We start from the raw sequence: 19,591 nt of genomic DNA, 5'->3' as shown, positions 1-19,591 counted from the left end.
TGGGCACCAGCACCAGGGTCTGCATCTGGCCAGCAGCAACCTAGACCCCCACACTGTATAGGCCCCTGCTGGCCTGGTCATCCAGGTAGAAGGCCATGACCTGCCTTCTCAGTGGATGCACCATCCAGCTCTAGGCCTGCCCTTGACCTTCAGGTGACCTTGAGAGCTGCCCTCACCCTCCGTGATCTCCGTTCCATCATCTGTGTGGGGGGGGCCTGCGATGGACATTTGTGTTATTCTAACATGCCCGTCACTGCGGGAAAGCTGAGGCAAACATGAGGGTCAGCCTTTACTAGAGACTGGATGACGGGCCAACAAAGGCCAGACCTGAGGGGCAGGACTGGCGAGCTGGACAAGGACCTGCCCGATGCACGGGTCTGCCTGCCACCCCCAGCGGGCCCCGACAGGGCACAGGTGACCTCTCGTGGGAGGAAGCTGCCTGCCTGCCGGTGCAGAAGTCGTCTGGCTTAGGAAGCTTTCACTGTGTATAAAGCTGCAGGTAATTATGCTGTTCTGTACATTATGTACAATTCTGCCACTGTGAGTTCTCGCACAGAATTCTGGGCCAGCAGGGACCATAAACCCTGCCAGGAGCACAGCCCCTTCCCTCTCAGATGCTCTGCAGGGTGACGGAGTGCCTCCTGCCGGGGCTGGGGGCTGCGCTCCTGGCAGCACTCAGCACATGTTCTTAGCACCACGAGTAGCCCACTTGGGTTATCTGCGCACCAGGGGGTGGGGTGGGGGGAGGTTTGCCTGGTGTGAATGCAGGCTGTTTGCAGCTTCAGCTAGATCAGACTGCAGGCGATGTCGAGTAAGAAGCCAGCAGACCCTCAGCAGTGCAGAGGGTGAAGCCCAGTCCTGGGCACCTTCTAACACGGAGGGCATCCATCTGTCTGGTCTGGTGCACGCAGGCGGCTGGTCACTGCCCACACACAGGCTTCTAAAGCCTTCTTTGGCCAGGCTGCAGCTGGAAAAAGAGCTCCAAGACCAAAGCTCCTGGCAGCGAGTAGGCTGGTTTGTGACAGTCGCGACGATGTCTTTTCACTGTCTGACTGCGCTTGGCCTGAGTGGGAAAGTCCAGGTGCAGCTTTGACTCGCTGCGCCCTTGTCTGTCTATTTACAAATTTAGGAGCTGCTGTGTGACCCCGGGACCCCTGATGGCACCTGCAGTACAGTGAACCTTTACAGCAGATACACCGGACAGGTACAGCTGTTCTGGCAGGAAGTCATCCTGTGCTCAGCACCCCTCCACCCATACACATGCACACACGCTTGTGTGTGCACACACATGCACACACATACATTCACACATATGCACACACACACTTGTGCATAAAGGCACATGCACACACACTCACACTTGTGCACGCACACACGTGCATTGACACACAGCATATACACTTGTGTGTGCACACACGAGTACACACTTGTGCGTAGATGCACATGCACACACACTCACATGTGTGCACCCACACATGCATCCCCACACGTGCATATACAAGCACACCAGTGACCTGGGTGCCACAGCCCCGCCCCCAGTGGCCTCAGCGTCATGGCTGCCTGGTCTGTCCCCTCCCCCAGAGTCACTGGGGGCACTGAGAAGCCCAGGGGCGTGGAGCCCTGCCTTCCAGGATGGCTTTGCCTCTGTGTGTCTCAGCACCTCAGGCAGTGATCTCACTGCTGTGGACTCGGTGTCCTCATTTATAAAAGCAGGCTGGTGGACGCAGGTCTAGTCCCAGATGATTTCTTAAGTCCCTTCTAACTTCTATTCTGTCTTCTATTCTTTTCTGTTAATTTTCCAGCTTTGTCCAGGACCCCAGGCATGGTCATACTAATGCCCTTCCATGCGGATCAACCTTATGGGCAGGGACACAGTCCCCGGCTCCTGAGCTAGTCTGTCCTGGGCTCTGGGTAGCTGTGCTCAGAGGCTCACTGCTGCACCTGGAGACCATGCCTGCCCTGGGATTGCTTCCCGAGCAGCCCGGTGGGGTCAAGGGCGTGGGGCAAACCCTCGGTGATTGGCCTCCTGCTGAGACCACATCCTCTTAGCCCAGCCCTTCCCCAACCACCACACCCCGCCCGCCTTCCTCTGCCCCTTTCCTGGAACCACTCCTCAGTACCTCCGGGCTCTGGGAGCTCTGTCCTAAGTGCTGCTTCTGTGGACCCTGACCTAAAGGGGAGGAAGGATGGAGTAGAATCTAAACCTCAGGAGAGTTTCCGAAAGCGAGAGGCAGGCGGTGTCTGTGCAGGACACGCACCCTCACCTCCTCCTTGAAGACCGCACTTTGGGGTTTTCAAAGACGAGACCTGGTCCCACCAAACTTGGCACCATCAGGGCTACAGCGACTGAAGGGCCCGGGGAGCGATGAGTTCCCTGAGAAAGCGGGTCAGCGAGGGTCTGCCCACGTGAGAAAGTCTGGGGCGTGTGCATCCACCCCCAGGGGACGGGACACTTCCGCCAGAATTACCGAGGGGCTGGCAGCCTCCATCACAGAGGCAGGGAGGGGCTCATGCTCCCGTGGGCGCAGAGAGGGGTGCAGAGGTAGCCCCCTGCCAGCACCCCAAAGGCTGTGTGAGGCCAGCCTCAGCCAACCCGTCTCCCCACTGGCTCTTGGAGGTGTCCTGGGGTCCTAGAGCTGTGATTCTGCCTGGCCTGAAAAAGTTCTGGATGACACGTGAAGTGGGGCCCGGGGGAATAAGAAGCAGCTGGAAGCAGGTGAGTGATGCTGTCGCAGACCCTGGTGGGATGGGGGGCCCTAAGCAGTGCTCCTAGTGGGCGAAGAGTAGGGGGGTCTCAGCCTCCAGCCCTGGTAGCTGCTGACAGCCATCACCTCCCTGGACGCTGGCTGAGGGCAGACCGTGCACCTGGGCATGTATCCTTCGCAAGAAGTGGATACACTCAGACGCAAAGACACGTGGGCTCCAAAAGATCCCCCTGACGGGAGGCCCAGTCAGACTCAGGTCATCATCCCACTGAGCTCCTGGGCTCCTTCCCCTCTGGCTCCAAGCCCGGCTGTTAAGAAAGAAGCTGCACGTCGACCGGAACTGACTTGGTTCTCCCCAGATGCCGGACGGGTCTGTGCTGTAGGTTTGCTTCCTCTGGGTCGTGCTGATTCCGTCGGAACCGGGAGCCACGTAGACAGATGGTCACACCACACCCTCCTCTCGGAGAGACCCAGTGCCCGGACCACCGTGCGGGGAGCAGCCCAGCCCCCACTGCCACCACCACCCAGCCTCTCCAGTGACGGGAGAGCGGAGCCAATTAGAGACTTAATGGAGGGTTATTACCCCAGAGACAGAGGAGTGACAACAGTTAACACGCACAGGCTCATCCAGAACAAAGAGCCCGCTTCCTGTGCCACAGGGACGCCTGCGGAACTGGAGCAAAGAGCTGGCGGCAGGTAAACCACGTGATCCCCCAGGAGAAATCTGCCCACTGGTCACGCCTGGTCTCCACCGGACCGAGCCAGCTGTGTGATGCAGAATTAATTTCACGTATCGTTTATGCACATTTTAAGTAATACATATACATTCCTCTGGCTTAATCACAATGTATGATTCTGGATGGCTGCCATGTTCCCTCTCCTCTTTAACTGTCCCCAAATCCCAGAGGGTACAATTAGCGTGCCAGAGGTAGTTAAGTCTGGTACAAAACGTCCACGCTTAGCAGCCTTAGAACACGAAGACCCGTTTTAGCAAATGGAAATGGGGACTGCTGGCTTGCCGTACAAAATGATCCCCCCATTGCCTTCACACAGCACACCCCAGCGTTCACGGCTCTGCAAGGGGCAAGATATTTCCGCTCCTCTCTCCAAGCATCCAGCTCAGCCCAGCGGGGAAGGGCTCCGTGCCTCACCCCCTCTCCCGCACGCGGGAAGGCACACCCAGGTCCCTCTGTCCTCCGGGCACTTGTCCCGAGTGCACTGTCCCAGGAGCAGAGTCCTGTCTGCAGGGTGGACCCGTGTGCCCTGGGTCACAGCCACAGGGCTGAGGTCTCTGACCCCAGAAGGCAGCACCTCTGTGTGCTCTGTTCTCTGCCCTCTTCCCCGTTCTGCCCACCTTTGTCCCCGGGAAGGGGCTGACCTGGGAGAACTGAGAAGCCCCGGCCCCACGGGGCAGGTCGGGTGAGGCACTGTGGGGCCTGCAGACAAGAAGATTCAGGGAAAAGAGGGTGGAAACAGCTCTCCCCTCTTCCTCCTGGGACATGGTGGTTTATGCTCAGAAATGCGTATCTGGTAACGGCCTCATTCTGCACAGAGCTCCTGGGTTTCTGGCCGACCTCTGATGTGAGAGCAAGTCTCCCGTGGGCAGGAAGTGAAGCAAACACCTTCTGGGCAACTCCACCTGGACCACGGGCCGGGGCATCCAGGGGCACTTGCCTTCTTGGACAGTCACGGTGCCACCTACTCTGTTGTGACCTCCGTCAGAGTCCAGCTTCGTCACGGCAAGGGCTTCTGACCACAGGGACCCCCGAGCACCTGCTGCCCTGCCCATTGTTATGAGGACCAGAGCAGGGGGCCCTGCAGGAGCGGGCCTGGAGCTGGGCCAGCGGGGGCCTCTGCGGAGAGGCCGCCCGTCCAGGGGTGAACAGGCAGATCTGAGACGTGAGGGGGCTCAGCACACGGCTGTGACATGTGGACGATCGTGCCGTGCACACCTCCCAGCTCCTTGGCAGCCTTGCCCGCGCCTCGGGTCACCCCAGCTTCTGACAGCACCCGGGGGCCTGCGGGGTCCCGGGGTTCACGTCTCGCAGACCCGGTCCCCTGCCCCCGTCTCCCTGCCTCGCGGGTAGGGGGACACCCCCGCAGGTTCCTGCTTCTCTGAGAGCTAACGGCAGCAGGCGCCCGCGCGTTCTCCGTCTACATGAGCTCTCACACGCGGGGGTTAGGACCCCAGGATCCCACGGAGCATTCTGCCCTCAAACACAGCGTCACCGAGAAGTTGAAACCACAGCCCTGGAAGTCTCTACGGCTCAAGGTCAGGTCTCCTACCCAATTATAAGCCCCGGGGCAGCATCAAGTCCAGTGTGACAGGGTCACACACCTCGCTGAACTTACTGCAACCCCTCATATGATTTGCAGTCAAGTGAGCTTGCCTTAGAAACACACGCGAGGGACTTTGGTTCCAGAAGACCCCAGACGGCATCTCTGGCATCATAAAAAAAAATAATAGTTAAAATCTGTTTTGTCCCCCATTCAGTTACTGGCACCAAGCTCCTAAAACCCTTTTAATTAGCTGAGCGACTGGGGCATCGTTTTTACTCCTAAGGAGCACCCCTGACCTCATGTGAGTTCAGACTGATGACATGGTGACTGATACGCCTCCATGTGTGACCATGGAGGGTGGGGGCTGGTCCCAGAAAGACCGACCACATGATCAGAGGGTTGGTTTTCTGGCCCCACCACCAGCCTCCAGGAGCAGGGAGGACAAGCCTAGTAATAAGGCATTCAGAAAACTTCCTTTGGGTTCAGAGGGCTGCAGTGTGCTGACCTCGCTAACGTCCTGGGCGGGTGGCAGCCCCAGGAGGGCGTGGGGCCTGGAGACCCCCGCCCTGCCGCCTGCCCTTACCTCTCTGCCATCCAGCTGTCCCTGGGCTGTGGCCTGTATAATACAGATGTCATCACAAGTGAATCAATCACTCTCCTAAGTCCTGTGAGTCGTTCTAGCAAATTTTCAAACCTGACGGGAGGTTGTGGGAGCCTGGGACTCGCAATCAGCTGGGGAGACGTGCAGGGGCAGGGGGCTGGGACTCAGCCCTTGGCCCGTGGGGTCTGCGCTAACCCAGGAGCTGGCATCAGACCCGACTTGAATGGCAGGACACTCTCAGCACTGGAAACACTGCATCGTTAGGTGTCACCATCAGGGGCCCCGGACCTGTGAGGCATCCCCAGCTCACTGAGCACTAGAGCTGAAGGGTGGGAGGCCCTTGGGTGCCCGTGACACCAACCACTGAGCAGAGAAGGAGAGGGGGCCCCGTCTGTCGAGTTAAGAGCAGGGCTTCCCGCAGTAAGCAGATGGCCAGGGCAGGACAGATGCTGGGATCCAATCGGGACATCACACAGGGCAGACACCACACCCGGGGACCCCGGTCGGCTGCCGCTGCTACCTCGACGGACCTTAGGTGGCTCTGTTCCTGTTCTCTAAATTAGCTGTTCCTCCCAACCGTATCCTGCAGTCTAATCTGCAGGCTTTAAAACTAATTTTACTATAATAACCTTTTTTTTTCTGATTCTAAATTACTCCATTATAAAAGGACATTTTTGAAAACCAGAGTTGGCGGCTCCCTCGCTGAGGGCGCTTTGAGGGTTGAGGCGCGGAGAACGGGAATCCTCACAGGGCAGCCACAAAGAGCAGGCACGTCTTTAATTAACAGCTCCTCAGTTACGCTTTTCCTGGAGTCCACGGAAAGGCCTTTGAAGTGCAAGGCGTGCCGCCGACTCTCCAGACACGGCCTTGCTCAGATCAATACACAACGGCCTTCCTACTTTAATGCATATTTGCAAATATATTGGAGCAGGATAACTTATCACTTAAATGCTGTTTTTCTTTTGGCAGATGGTGACAACGGTGTGGAACTCTACCCGCCAGGAGCTGCAAATTGCTTTGTGTAAAACAGCATTACCCACAGGGCATGCGTTTCTCTTTGGTGGAGACAGCAAGCGCTGGGTCAGGCAGGGCTGTCTCCCTGACCCCCGGGCCCGGGGTGTCTTACCAGGGGGACCCCGGCACCGGGGTGGAGGCCACGGGCCTCGTGCCTTCGGGCGCGCCGTCCTCGCTGGCCACCAGGATTGACGGAGGCTCCTGTGAATAGAGAACGGGAAAGCACTTTAAAACAAATGGAAACACTCCTCTTCAATTAGAGGCAACCAAGTAAAGACTAACTGGTCTCCTGCAGACAGGCCTGCCCACAGCGGCTGTCAGGCAATGACCGGCTCAGCAGAACCAGCGCACAGGCCTGGGGGTCACGAGAGCCTTTAGAATTCACAGCACGAGTGACGGTGTTGTGCGACCTAGACTAGGGCCTCCCTGTAATTATCCCAAATTGGCTTGGCTGCCTGCTTCTGCAGAGACAGACACAGGCAGAGCAGCTGAGAGCTCGCTTCTGAACGGCCCGACTCGTCTCTGGAGACAGGCTCACGGGGCCCCCGAGCCCAGCCTCCAGTGGCGGAAACCCTCCGAGCAGTGAGGGCCCCGGGAGGCTGGGCTGGGCGGGCCCAGCCCGTCCCTGGCAGGCAGGGGAAGTGACAAGCCCGTGTCCATGCAGTGTCCTGTCACCCCAAGGACGCCCCCCCCATTTCTGGAGTGTCCACCTGGGGGCAGAGTTCATGGCCTGTTTCACAGGGTGCAGCTGACTGTGATACAGTGGGGTCTCTGTCTTCATGTAGAAAAGAATGTCTGAACATGATATCCCCTAGAAGAAAATGAAGATTTATTTCCTAAAGTTAAAAAAAGAAACTTCAGCTAGGACACCTGACCATTGCTTATTATGGATAGAATCTGGACAGAATTAAAAGTTTTTCTGAGATCAGAAAACATAGGCAATTATAGCACCAACATAAACGTGAATCCAAGACTCAGATTGGCCTCTTTAGCTACGAGGATATACAAAAGACACTGGATTTTGTTAAGCAAAGGGAAAGTGAAAAGCGAAAGTGTTAGTCACTCAGTTGTGTCCAGCTCTTTGTGACCCCATGGACTGTAGCCCACCAGGCTTATCTGTTCATGGGATTCTCTAGGCAAGAATACTGGAGCGGGTAGTCATCCCCTTCTCCAGTGGATCTACCCCACCCACAGATTGAACCCAGGTCTCCTGCATTGCAGGCAGATTCTTTACCATCTGAGCCACCAGGGAAGCCCTTAAACAAAAGGAAACAGAACCAAACTCCTAATGGTAGAACTGAAAAATTACCATGAGAAAATTATTTTAAGAAGTCAGTGCTATCTCAAATTTTGAGCAGCTCTAAGAGAAAAATGGGAGAAGGCGATGGCACCCCACTCCAGTACTCTTGCCTGGAAAATCCCATGGATGGAGAAGCCTGGTGGGCTGCAGTCCATGGGGTCACGAAGAGTCGGACACGACTGAGCAACTTCACTTTCAGTTTCATGCATTGGAGAAGGAAATGGCAACCCACTCCAGTGTTCTTGCCTGGAGAATCCCAGGGACAGGGGAGCCTGGTGGGAGGCCGTCTATGGGGTCGCACAGAGTCAGACACGACTAAAGCGACTTAGCAGCAGCAGCAGCAAGAGAAAAATGAAACCACAGTGAGCACAGAAAATTCTAGTGGCAAAGAAACATTTCTTTCCTTCTACCACCTGTTTCCAATATTTTAATCTCAAATTTAGAATGATATAATAAGGACTGCATTTTCTTTCTCTCGAAAAATCGGTAAGATTACAAGGTCCTAGTGCATTATTCCAAACAGCAACCAGGTTCCGAGCTGAGAATGTTCAGTTCAGTTCAGTTGCTCAGTCGTTTCTGACTTTTTGCGACCCCATGAGCCGCAGCACGCCAGGCCTCCCTGTCCATCACCAACTCCCGGAGTTCACCCAGACCCATGTCCATTGGGCAACTAAAGCTCTAGACTCATTTAGAAAAAACTAAATGTCATCCTGAAAGCTGAGATTCTTTTTCTACCACCATCAGCGTCAGCGCTTTATGAGGTAGTGTGGGTAAGGACCTGGTTAGCCGGTTGTCTGAATGATGAAACACGCGGGACGCCAAGGCCCCCTGCCTTGTGGGGCACCGCTGATGGGCGGCCGCGCAAGGACAGGGCCGTTGCACCGAAAGCCCAGACGCTTGTCCAGGGGCCCCCGAGGGCCACACTGGGACCACAGCTCATTCCCACCTCCCAGCTTCCTTTCGAACAGTTGTTAGCGAGGAAAGTGCTGGGTCATAACAGCACTGAAACGTAAGATTCAAATATAAAGTTAAAAGATCACCAGGGTCTATCTATACCGGTGAGATAAACCCCAAAGAAGTCACTTAAAACTACAGTAAAATCACAGGCAGTGACGTGAGGCCTCCTCCTACTCACGCCCTAGCAGGGCCCACGTCACCAGGAGTGAACAGCCAGTGTCAGCAGAGCTGGCCAGAGGACGAGCAGGGAGGCCTGGGATGCAAAGGTCAGTGGACCAGGTCCAGAGTGGCCCCTGGGAACCCCATTCATTAAACATTAGATAAGTAAGCTCCAGGATTTGAGGGGTGGTCTCTTGCACACTCGACCATCCTGGTCTCTTACTGGGCTCTGCCCGGTGCCCTTCATTCGTTGTGACAGGTAATTACACGGAATAAATGGTTTGTAATTTATGTGATTATTCCTAACTTCACGAACAACTTTATTTTAGAATTTTGGGGTAGAAGAAAATGTCTTAGTTTCCTATGAGAAAATAAGTTCAGGATAAATAATGAACATAACAGGGTGTATTCAGAGACAATTATGTTAAAAATATAAGGGTATATTGAGACCAGAGATTATATTACTAATCCAATTAGGAAAACGAGGGGAGATTTTCATTACTAAGCTAATTGAACAATGAAACCCAATGAGAAGCCTCTGAGTAGTAGATTCCCCCTGATAATTTTTTCAGGGAAATATGGTGGGACATGATTTGTGATGGAGACTAACACTTAAATTCGGCGATGCTGGGATTCTCCACCGCTAATTACCAAGGTCGTCTTCTGGTGCAGCACGGTGGTTATGATTTCCTGTTGGTGATAAAAATGGCTAATCACGGCATAAAATTCCCCTCCGCACTGAAGTAATAAAAGTGAATTAGACGCACAGAGCGCAGAGATAAAGAAAGTAGTTAAAGCAGAAGAGAGACGATCTGTTTAATAAATATGTAATTCTGGCATGGATGTTCATCTCATAGAGAGAAATCCTTCATCAGGAAGCAAGAGATTGATTTGCACTGTTGTTCGTGATTCATTTGCACCATCTATTAGCCCAGCACTAATGATGGAGAGGATGGTGAGGACCCCAGGTGAGGACGCCCAGGGATGTCGCTAACAGGGAAAGGGCTGGACAACCACAGGAACGGGGGCACTGACGGGCCGAGGTGGAGCCAAGGCTGATAACAGATGGGAAGAGAGAGTGTTCACACAATCCTGGGGTAGACCCGAGGCCACCGGCGTGTCCGACGGGTCAGACCCAAGGCCACCGGGGTGTCCCATGGATCAGACCCGAGGCCACCAGGGTGTCTGACGGTCAGAGCATGTTATATGCCATTTGTGACTTTCAAAGGCAGCAGAAAAAGTTGAGTTCTTGGTTATTCATGGGAAAAGAAATGCACTCAACATGCTCTTGGTCAATCTATAAAATGCCTCTTTATTGGGAAAGACCTGAGATTCTGTGTTCAGAAAACACAGGCGTGCACTGGTTTTCCTGTAACAGTGAAAGCAAGTGCAGATCACAGCTTCGCCCAAGCGGTGCCCAACTGCACAGACTGGCCTCCTGTGTGTACACGCCTTCTGAGACGGGGGGACGGTACACGTGAGAATCCAGGGTTACCACCCAAGCCCCTCTGAGTACAGCCTGCCAGTGAGCTCCGGACTGGACACAGACGGGAAGGCCAGGCTGCTCCTGCTTGGCTACCAGACGCCGTTTCCTTCTGCTGGGTTCCGCAGCGGTCCAGCTGGCAGTGGCCTGGTACCACAGGGGGACTGCAAAGTGCCCCTGCTGAGAGTCAGGTGGGAAATGGGTAGAAGTGTGTGCGGGCCCCCAGGGCCCCCAGCCGGGGGTTTTGCATCTCGCAGCCACCTACCTTGTCCTCTCCTTCCCCCGCCGGGCTCTTCCTCTCTGCGTGCAGCACCAGGGCTGGTGGGCAGGGCGCTCGGCTGCGCTCTCTGCTTTTATCTGTGGGACCAAAACAACCATCGTTAGCGTCCGTTTGTCACATCAGTGTGTAAAACCGGAAAGGGACCAAGAGCAGCCTCGGGAACGCTAAGTGGTGGCACATACAGTGCGTCTCGCAGGAGGCTGTGCCATGCGCACTTCTGACCACGCTGTGCTGACTGAGTCTCCACCAGGGCTTTGTGTCCAGTCTGGCAACCCCATCTGAGCCTGCACAGCACTGGCCATGGAGCGGTTGGCCACGCACGCTGGACCAGGCCATGTGGGCCACGATGGACAGGACCCAGGCCTCTTTGACAAGGACTAGGGGCCAGTGTGGGCGGCAGAGCCAGCAGGCTCTATCAGCGGCTGTGATGGCCACCCTGGTCCCCAATCCCAAGCAGGAATGAGTCCATGCTGGTCACACCCTGGTTATCATTGTTCGTCAGTCACTAACGCAGGCTCTGGCTCCAGAGGCAGCCTTCTCAGTGCTTCGACTGTGCAGACAGTAACTGTCTGATGGAGGAAGTGGAAAGTGCCAAAATCCTGAGGCTGGATATGATAACAGTTAGGCTTCATCTTATTCTAAGACATTGTGTAGCCTCAGATGTCTGTAGGCAGTGATGGGCGGCAAGGTTAACCATGTGGTTAGGGCCAAGGATGAGTGGAAACTCCAAGCCACCCAACCACAAACCAGCCTCACAAAGAGATACATCCACCGAGGGGACCCTGCACGGGTCCATAAAGTGTTGAGTGACCTGGAGCTCCGTCTGTGCAACACGTCTGGGGGGATCCCCGGGGTGGTTCCTGCCCAGTAGGATGGAGGAAGGAAGGACACAGGGGATTGATGTGTGTGTGTGTGTGTGTGTTTGCGTGTGCACATGTGTGCATGCGCATGTGTGTGTGCACGTGTGTGCATGTGTGCACATGTGTGCTTGTGTGTGCATGTGTGTGCGCACATGCATGTGTGTATATATGTGTGTACGTGCATGTGTGAGTGTGCTTGGGCTTGGCTCCAGCATGGAGCCCGGCCGTGGTGGCCACAGTGGCATCAATACTCGTCCCTAGTGGCTGCAGAGCTGGGTCCGGGCTCCGGGGCAGCCTTTCCAGAGCCCTGGGTGAGGAAGCACCTCCCTGCGGACACTAACAGCTCATCTCAGAGCTGCCTCAGGGCCCTCAGGTCAGCTCTGGACCTGGACCAAACATCCAGTCCGCACAGAGGAGCTTCATCTGGACAAGGCAAAAGCAGGCGGGAGCCAGCCACGAGGCCTGGCCTCTGTCTGTCACAGGCAGGGCCGGATGGACAGAGGTGGCCCTGGGCACAGCCAGGCCCCTTGTCCGTGACATCACTCTGAAGGGCGGCCGGGCCTGCGGGCTCTGCCCCAGGGCCCGCTGGCTGGTCCTGGCTGCTCGGGAGCCCTGAGCTCAGGCTGGGAGCAAATAGACCAAATGTGGCCCCAGGACCTTGTGGGCCTCCTGCTGCCCTCGCATCTCCACACCGAGTGTGTCTGGAGCCTAGACAGCACTCTCCATTCGCACATGGGCGGCCAGTGCCGACCACTCGCCTCCCAGGCCGCTGGGACCACCACCCAGAGGCCTGCCTCTGGCCTGGAGAAACCACCTACGGGGCCATTTCACCCCCGGACAGGGGGAAGGCACTCCCAGCTCCTCACTGGACCATAAACCCAGTCTGAGTCAATAGACCACATTTCACACCGTGCTCCGTCCTGGAAGGCAGTGGGCCTTTACTTCATCATCCTTCATGGTGATGAGCAGAGCCCCCCGGGCAGCTTCCAGAACCTATGAGAATAAGCCCGCTTCTCGTCAAGACGAAGGGCTGTGTGGGGCCAGGAGGCTGGCTCCGGATGGGACAGTCCTGACCACCCACTTCCTGTGTCTATGAAACAGATCATGCCACCCACAAAAGACAGAGGAGCCGATAGAGGGGGTGATGTAGGAAGATGGTCACTAACTGGGGGACACTGGAGCTCTGCTTGAAAAATCAGAGGAAGAGACGAGAGCAGCCCAGGGAACAGAATCCCACGGGGAGGGTTTCATCATGAAGTCCCACGGCTGTGTCCCCCACATGTTATGCTATGGTGGGACCACGTGTCCGAGTTAACATAGGCCTCATCAATGCCCACGGCAGGGCCACCCGGCCCATACTGCCTCCTGTGGCTGCTTATTCCTCTCCTCCACGTGGGGACCCTTCAGGACTGCAGACCTCAGAGTTCTACCTGCTGGCAGCTCCCAGCAACAAGATGCTCCTCTGTGAGTGGAAAGAGCCATAAAGTCCCACTGGGTCAACAGTACATTCTCAATGCCCTGGCCCCAGGCCTCCCACAGGCGCTGACAGATAACGCAGTCAAGAGTCAGGGAGCCCCGGCAGCTTCAGTTCAGGCCCCGATCCCACTGGCCACAGGCTCTGTACGAGGCTGGGGCGGGTTTGCAGGAGGCGTTCAGGGGGCAGCCCTGGAATCCAGAAGTTCTCGGTGCTGTAGCTGAGGCACAGAGTGGGGAGCTGGAGCCCAGGGTGGGCAGACAGGGGTTGCAATGACGTCTGGGTGCGGGTGACCTCAGAAAGACGTCTGCACCAGGCAGAAATGTGCAAGCGCCTGCGCTGGGGGAACCACCGAGGAGACGGCCGTGGAAAGCAGCGTCCGGAGACCCCACCAGAGCAGCTCTCCTGAGGAGAGGAGCCGGGAACACGGCGCTCTGCCTTGCCCTGGAGATCTCAGCTGGAGAACCTCCCCAGAGCCTCCCAAAGGACCTGGGGCCCTCGACCCCTGCTCTGCAAAGGAGGTCAGAGAACAGGAAGCAGCTGAACACCCCCCAAGGACCCCCAGCAAGGCCCCAGAAAGGAAGAGGAGAGCTTGAACTTGCAAGGAGATGGAACGGTCTGGTTACGAGCCGGGGCTCCGATTTCCAATTGCAGGGCCGGGCAGCTTCCAGGGGCCTGAGGCATGAACAGCAATGAGCAGATGGCTGTTCACCACCTAAGCACATGGTCTCGGTCCCTTGCCAGACTGCAGGGGTCATTCCAGGATGGGGGTGTGTGCTGACATGGGGGGAGAGGGGTTGGGGGGCTTCAGAGAGAAAACAAAGCGATCAGGTATCCCTGAAACGTGAGGAGCAGATTCTCGTCTCGGGCCGATAATGCACGCTGTAAAAAGCGTGCGAGGAAGCTGATAGCGTCCACGCTCGTCACAACGTCATTCTCAGTGACAGCGGTCTTGCTCACGTGAGTTCCCTCACTACCTGAGAAAGTATTCCTTTTTCATTTATTGAAAACACTTGATCCTTGTAAAGAAATTGGTTCTTCAAGTCCAGCATTTGGGCTGCATGCCTGGCGTTGGTCACAGGACGGCTTCTTCGAGAAGACGGTCCTGATCATCACTCTAAAGCCCCCTCGCTGCATGGCCGGGCCAGGGCCCAGAGCCCCCTGTAAAGCCTGCGTCTCCCCGTTCATCCTGAAGGGCCGATGTGATGGCTCCCCAAGGGCCACTCCAGCCCCTCTGACCTGCTTCACCCCCTTGCGCTTCGACCTCTCCACAAACCCGATGGTATAGCCATCAAACACCCCCTCGGGTGTCAAAGAAAACTAGTTTATGGAGGGAAATCAACAAGTCATAAGACCCTGACGAGCTTAGGGGTGCCCAAGATACATTTCCACACTGCGAGGGAGGCAGGGTGATCCTATCTTCAGGGCAGTTGGTCTATTGATCCAGCTCAGCTCTGAGTTTGAAGAGCCCTCAGACTGTCTGCAGTTCGCTTTTCCTCCCAGCAGGGCTGAGCAACAAGAAGGCCTGGGCAGGTTGCATGGAAGCCAGGAAGGAGAGTGTCTGCGTGAGAACCACCACGAGATGCGTGACACACACATTCAGTCCTTGTACGGAACCCAGCACAACCCGGGCTGCGTGTGGGGACAAGTGGGGAGGAGAAGCGTGAGAAGTGAGACGCGCCTCAGCACACTGCAGGAGGACTTCCCCGGGGGTCCAGTGGTTGAGACTCTGTGCTTCCAATGCAGGGGACTCCAGTTTGACCCCTGCCTGGGGACCTAAGATCTTACATGCCACATGGCTAGGCCCAAAGATCAGAGGAAAAAAAGACCTTTTTAAAAAGAATGAAACAAAAAGAAAAAATACTGTGGGCGTTGATGAGGGTGACGGCAGGGGATACACAGCAGCCCTGAGAAGGTGGACAGTGGCGGTAGCTTGTCCGATCCTTCTCGTGGGCAAGACAGCTCAGCAGTCGACCAACCTCGCCTCCCTGAAAGGAGAGCCAGGTGGGGTCCCTGTGCCCTCAGCTGAGCTCGGGGGCCACCAGCACGTCACCTGTTGCTCAGTAGTCCCCTCGAAGCCACCTGTTCCCTTAGAGGACCAGAGACGTAAGGACTCAGAGGTGTCCGCCAGAACCTAGCGTCAGGCCTCAGACCAAAGACGGCTGACGTGTCAGCAGTGGGACAGTGACGTAGCTGGCACTTCAGCCGAGGCTGCTTCTACTGGATAAAGCACGGGATTCTTTTAAACATTTAAAGGTCGATCTTTTAATTTCTAAAATGAAGAAACACTGCAGACAAGTCAGAATTGTCTAACTTACCAAAAATATATGAGAGTATGTCAGCCTCTTCTAATTCAAAAGGTGATTCTGAAGTTGAATCTCATTTTAATCCAACACACTTTGTCCTCTCTTGGTCTCAGTTTCCTCAAGTGTGTGTGTGTGTGTGTGGTGAGTCACTCAGTCGTGTCCAACTCTTGGCGACCCCATGGACTATAGCCCACCAGGCTCCTCTGTCCATGGGATTCTCCAGGCAGGAATACTAGAGTGGGTTGCCATTTCCTCCTCCAGAGAGTCTTCCTGACCCAGGGATGGAACCCGGGTCTCCTGCATTGCTGCCAGATTCTGGGATTCTGAAAGTCAACAGGACATCTGGAACTGTCTGCGGAATATCACAAGAAACAGAAGAGCCAGCTGGGAACTCGGTTTCTTGCTGGGGAGAAAGGAAGTGGATTAACCCCAAGGAGGAGAACGAAGGAGGCAATTGACCTTTTCTGTCCTGAAAACCAAGAGTGGCTTCTGATGGACTGTTCCCTGGAAACCAGCCTCCTCTGACCCATTTGCAATCAGTGGGGAATCTCCATTAGACCGAGGGGGCCCTGATCTACAGGTGGTCTACACTGCACGACCCTGGCAGTGACTTCCTGGGGTGCCCGTGAAGTTGCAGGGGGCACCAGGATGGCTTGAGTTCCCTGGTTGTTGCAGAAACGGGCCTTGGTGGGAAGGGTGACAAAGCCTGTGCACACGCTGAACCCCACATGCACGCTGGCCTCCGCCTGCAGAGGCTGGTCCCTGCTGCAGGGGCTGTGCTTGGAAACAGAGGTGACCGCCACTCCTGGAGAAGCCTCTGCAGGACGTGGGCTGCCAGACGGCAATCCCAGCATCACGGGGCCCCAGCTTTTGTGGTTGCCACAATCTAGAGACCCCACTTCCATACACGAGCGTTCTCACCTCCGAGCACCAACAGTGCATCACCCGCTCAGGAAAACGTCTTAAGGAAAATTATGAATAGAGTTCTAATCTTGAATCCTGTCTCCCTGTAACCATCATCTTAAAAACAATTTCTGCAATGCTTAAGCAGAGTGGAAACAATCACCTCATTTTATACCAAAGTAACTCAGACAAGAGAAGCCGTTTTTCAGGTTGCAAAATTAACCATTGGGGAGGGCCAAAATTATCTGCCAATTTTAGAGGCATTGTACTCCTTTGAAGAACATGATAATAATATAAAGGGAGAGATGTGACTCATGCTGAAGACGCCCCCAGGTCTGCTGTGTGTGGCCCTGAAAGAGGCTGGAGGGGCGCTGAGCCTCAGTCTCCCCCTCCGGGAAGCCACGGCCCCTGGGCACCTGGCCGAAGCCCAGCAGTACTGCCGCCCAGGTGGCACCTTCGCGAGAGCTGCAGGCCCTGGGGGACCACAGAGGCAGGAGAGACACAGAGATATCCCAGGGACGGAGAGCCGGCCAACAGGAGCACCGTGGGAGGCAGGCAGGGTGCTGGGCTGGCCTGTGCGAGGGCAGGGGCTGCAGGTGGGCAGAGTGAGCACGTCCCTCCAGCCCCATTGTTCCTCAAGCTGCCCCCTTGGGAGCCCTGAGGGTTTCCCGGCTCAGACCCTGGAAGGAGGAGGCGGAGGCTGAACTCCTGGGACCCCGTCTTCCAGGGCAGACTTCCGGGCTGCCGGTCAGTGTGGCCGGGTGCAGACCTGGCCAAGGCCAGGGTCCCAGGGATCCCGTCCTTCTGTTCCTTTCCTCAGGCCCGCATATTGGGGTCACCACAGAGGGGACGACACAGCCAGAGACCTGCGGCTACGAGTCAAATCCCGGGGGCCCTGGGAGCCTAGCAGGGGACATCCACCACCAACACAGTCAGCGGACACGAGGGCTTCTCAACGTCTCACCGAGGACACAGCAACTGAGCAAGCCGCGGGCCACGCACCTGTGACAAGGGTCCCAGCATGGGCTGCAGTTGGTCAGTTTTCCCCGAGAGCCCAGAGCAAACTGAGGGTACAGGACAGACACGGGCCAGCAGAGGCGCCCGAGTGATGCTCTCAAGCCCTCTCAGGGGCCAGCAGGGCGGCCTGAGGCCAGGACCCCAGGCTCTGGACAGAGCCGAGGCCCCAAAGGTCAGTGGATGCGGCCTGCGGCTTCGGGAACCCGCTTCAGGCACACAAGCGTTCCGCCCCGCAGCAAAGGCTGGCCAAGGCCTCCCCGCCTCTGCTGTAACTGAAGATCATTTTCAGGTAAGTGGCAAATCATTTCTGAGTCCGCCTGCATTTTTCATAGGCGGTGATTTCTCAGAGTTGACAAGCTGCAGAGAGAATTCATTTTCTAACCCGTTAGTAACACCCTGGGTTTCCCTTTGCAGGAACAAAGGGTTTTAAAACACTCAGGAGAACTTAGCTTCCTCCACAGAAAGGGTCACAACACGGCACGTGGCCCCCCTCCCGTAACCCGACTGTCTCCTCTCCCACAAAGTGACAGCATGGAGCCTGTCTCCACCCCCCAGGCCCCAGCCAGGACCCCAGACCAGCGCTTCCGGATCCTGCCGCTGGCCTGGCTGACTTAACAGGGGTCTGATGTCACCAGCGGACAGGAGGGCGTGGACAGGACGGGCCATCCTCAGCGGACTCCTAGAGCCTGAGGCACCCAGCGCTCTCGTGAAGGCAGGCTGCCTTAGACCATGGGCAGCCACGTTACCTGATGGCATCACTGACTCGATGGGCATGAGTTTGAGCAAACTCCGGGAGCTGGTGATGGACAGGGAGGCCTGGCGTGCTGCAGTCCATGGGGTCACAAGGAGTCGGACACGACTGAGCGACTGAACTGACTGACTGACTAAGCCATGTTAGAACGGAGATGAAGATGAGAGGAACTGCCCGCAGCTCCGTGAGCTGTTGGACTTTGATGGTCAGCGTGCTCCTGCCCCGTTTAAGGGCGCAGCTTCTACCTCACCGGGACGTGGGTCTCCCAGTGCAGGGGTAACGTCAGGGCTGGGATGGAGGCTGGCTCCACGCTGTGCCAGCCCAGAGAGCTGCTCCCAAGGTCCCCGGGCAGCGCCGACCCCAGGGAGCAGCCCCAGAGGAAGCTGACACCCGGGACAGTGAGGTCCAGGGATGCCTTAGCGGGCCGGCCACCCAGCCCACCCCCTGACCTAGTAAACGTGTGATCAGTGGACGAATGGATGACGGAGCCGCAGGGACTCCAAGGACAGGTGCCCTTTCAAACACATGCTCAAAGTTCTGATCATCATGATTCCTAAGCAGGGATATCAGAGGCAAAACAGATGCGTGAAATGAGCCGATTTCTCTAAGAGATGAAAAATCTTCTGTGCACTTCGTCAGACGTGTGGTGAGCCAGCTACAACCTCCCCGCAGACGCGGACCGGGAGAAGAGGAGACGGCTGGGTAGAGGGGGAGGTGGGGCGGGAGGGGGCGTAGGCGGGGGGAGAGTGAGAGACGCCCCTGCAGGCTGCACACCGTCCCTCAGAACACGTCTCTCCAGCCCAGGTAGAGCGTGTGGCAAAAGGGCAGCATTCAACCTTTTCGGACAAGCGTAAATCCATTTCACAGTCCCAGGCTGAGTTGCTTCAGCAACGCCCACCTTTCAAGGCAGCAGGGGAATTACAGGCGCTGAGAGACGGAAAGCACCCGCCCACCCCTGCACCTCGCCCTGGGGCGGCTGGGGGGCGCCCGCCCGGCAGTGAATGCACCCCTCACGCAGGCATCGTGGGTATCACAGGGGGGCTGGCCCTGCAGGCACCCCGGGACTCCAGCAGCACAGGGCTCAGGCTCCATCCACCCCACCCGAGAGGCAGCGGTGTGCCCCCAGCACACACAGGCGCACGCTCACACACAGACACACACGCACAGGGGAGACGAGTGCTCTGATGATCTTTCAGCCGTCACAGAAGTTACACTCATTACACGAAACCCTCTGCTTAGTTAGCTTACTGTCTGGTCTACACACGCCAGGAAGGGATGGGGAAAAAAAAAAAAAAAAATACATGTGCAGAAAGTGAGATGACTTTTTCTAAAGCTGACATCAAAAATGAGTTATCTGTGCTATAAAAGCTGTTCATCATATGCATCACTTTCAAAAACCGCCACAATATTGTCAAGCAATTAGCCTCCAATTAAAATTACTTAATTAAAAAGAAAAACGTGGATACACCTTTGGAAACTGTGCTAAGGTGTATCATTTCCC

The 19,591-nt window shown here is 56.2% G+C and overlaps 1 protein-coding gene across 1 annotated transcript in view; it reads right to left on the bottom strand.

The window, feature by feature from the left end:
* The window catches only part of TCERG1L (transcription elongation regulator 1 like), a 201,097-nt gene that overhangs the window by 56,003 nt on the left and 125,503 nt on the right, over positions 1–19,591 (bottom strand). Inside the window, exons 5-6 of the mRNA XM_027529121.1 lie at positions 10,765–10,856; positions 6,713–6,801 (exon numbers count right to left, since the gene is read on the bottom strand). Coding sequence (XP_027384922.1) covers positions 6,713–6,801; positions 10,765–10,856 — 181 coding nt within the window. The remainder of the gene's footprint in view (positions 1–6,712; positions 6,802–10,764; positions 10,857–19,591) is intronic.

This window comes from Bos indicus x Bos taurus, chromosome 26 (genome assembly GCF_003369695.1).
Source record: "Bos indicus x Bos taurus breed Angus x Brahman F1 hybrid chromosome 26, Bos_hybrid_MaternalHap_v2.0, whole genome shotgun sequence".
Classification (NCBI taxonomy): domain Eukaryota; kingdom Metazoa; phylum Chordata; class Mammalia; order Artiodactyla; family Bovidae; genus Bos; species Bos indicus x Bos taurus.
Note: the sequence above shows the minus strand (reverse complement) of the source record. Positions and strands in the feature narration are given on the sequence as shown.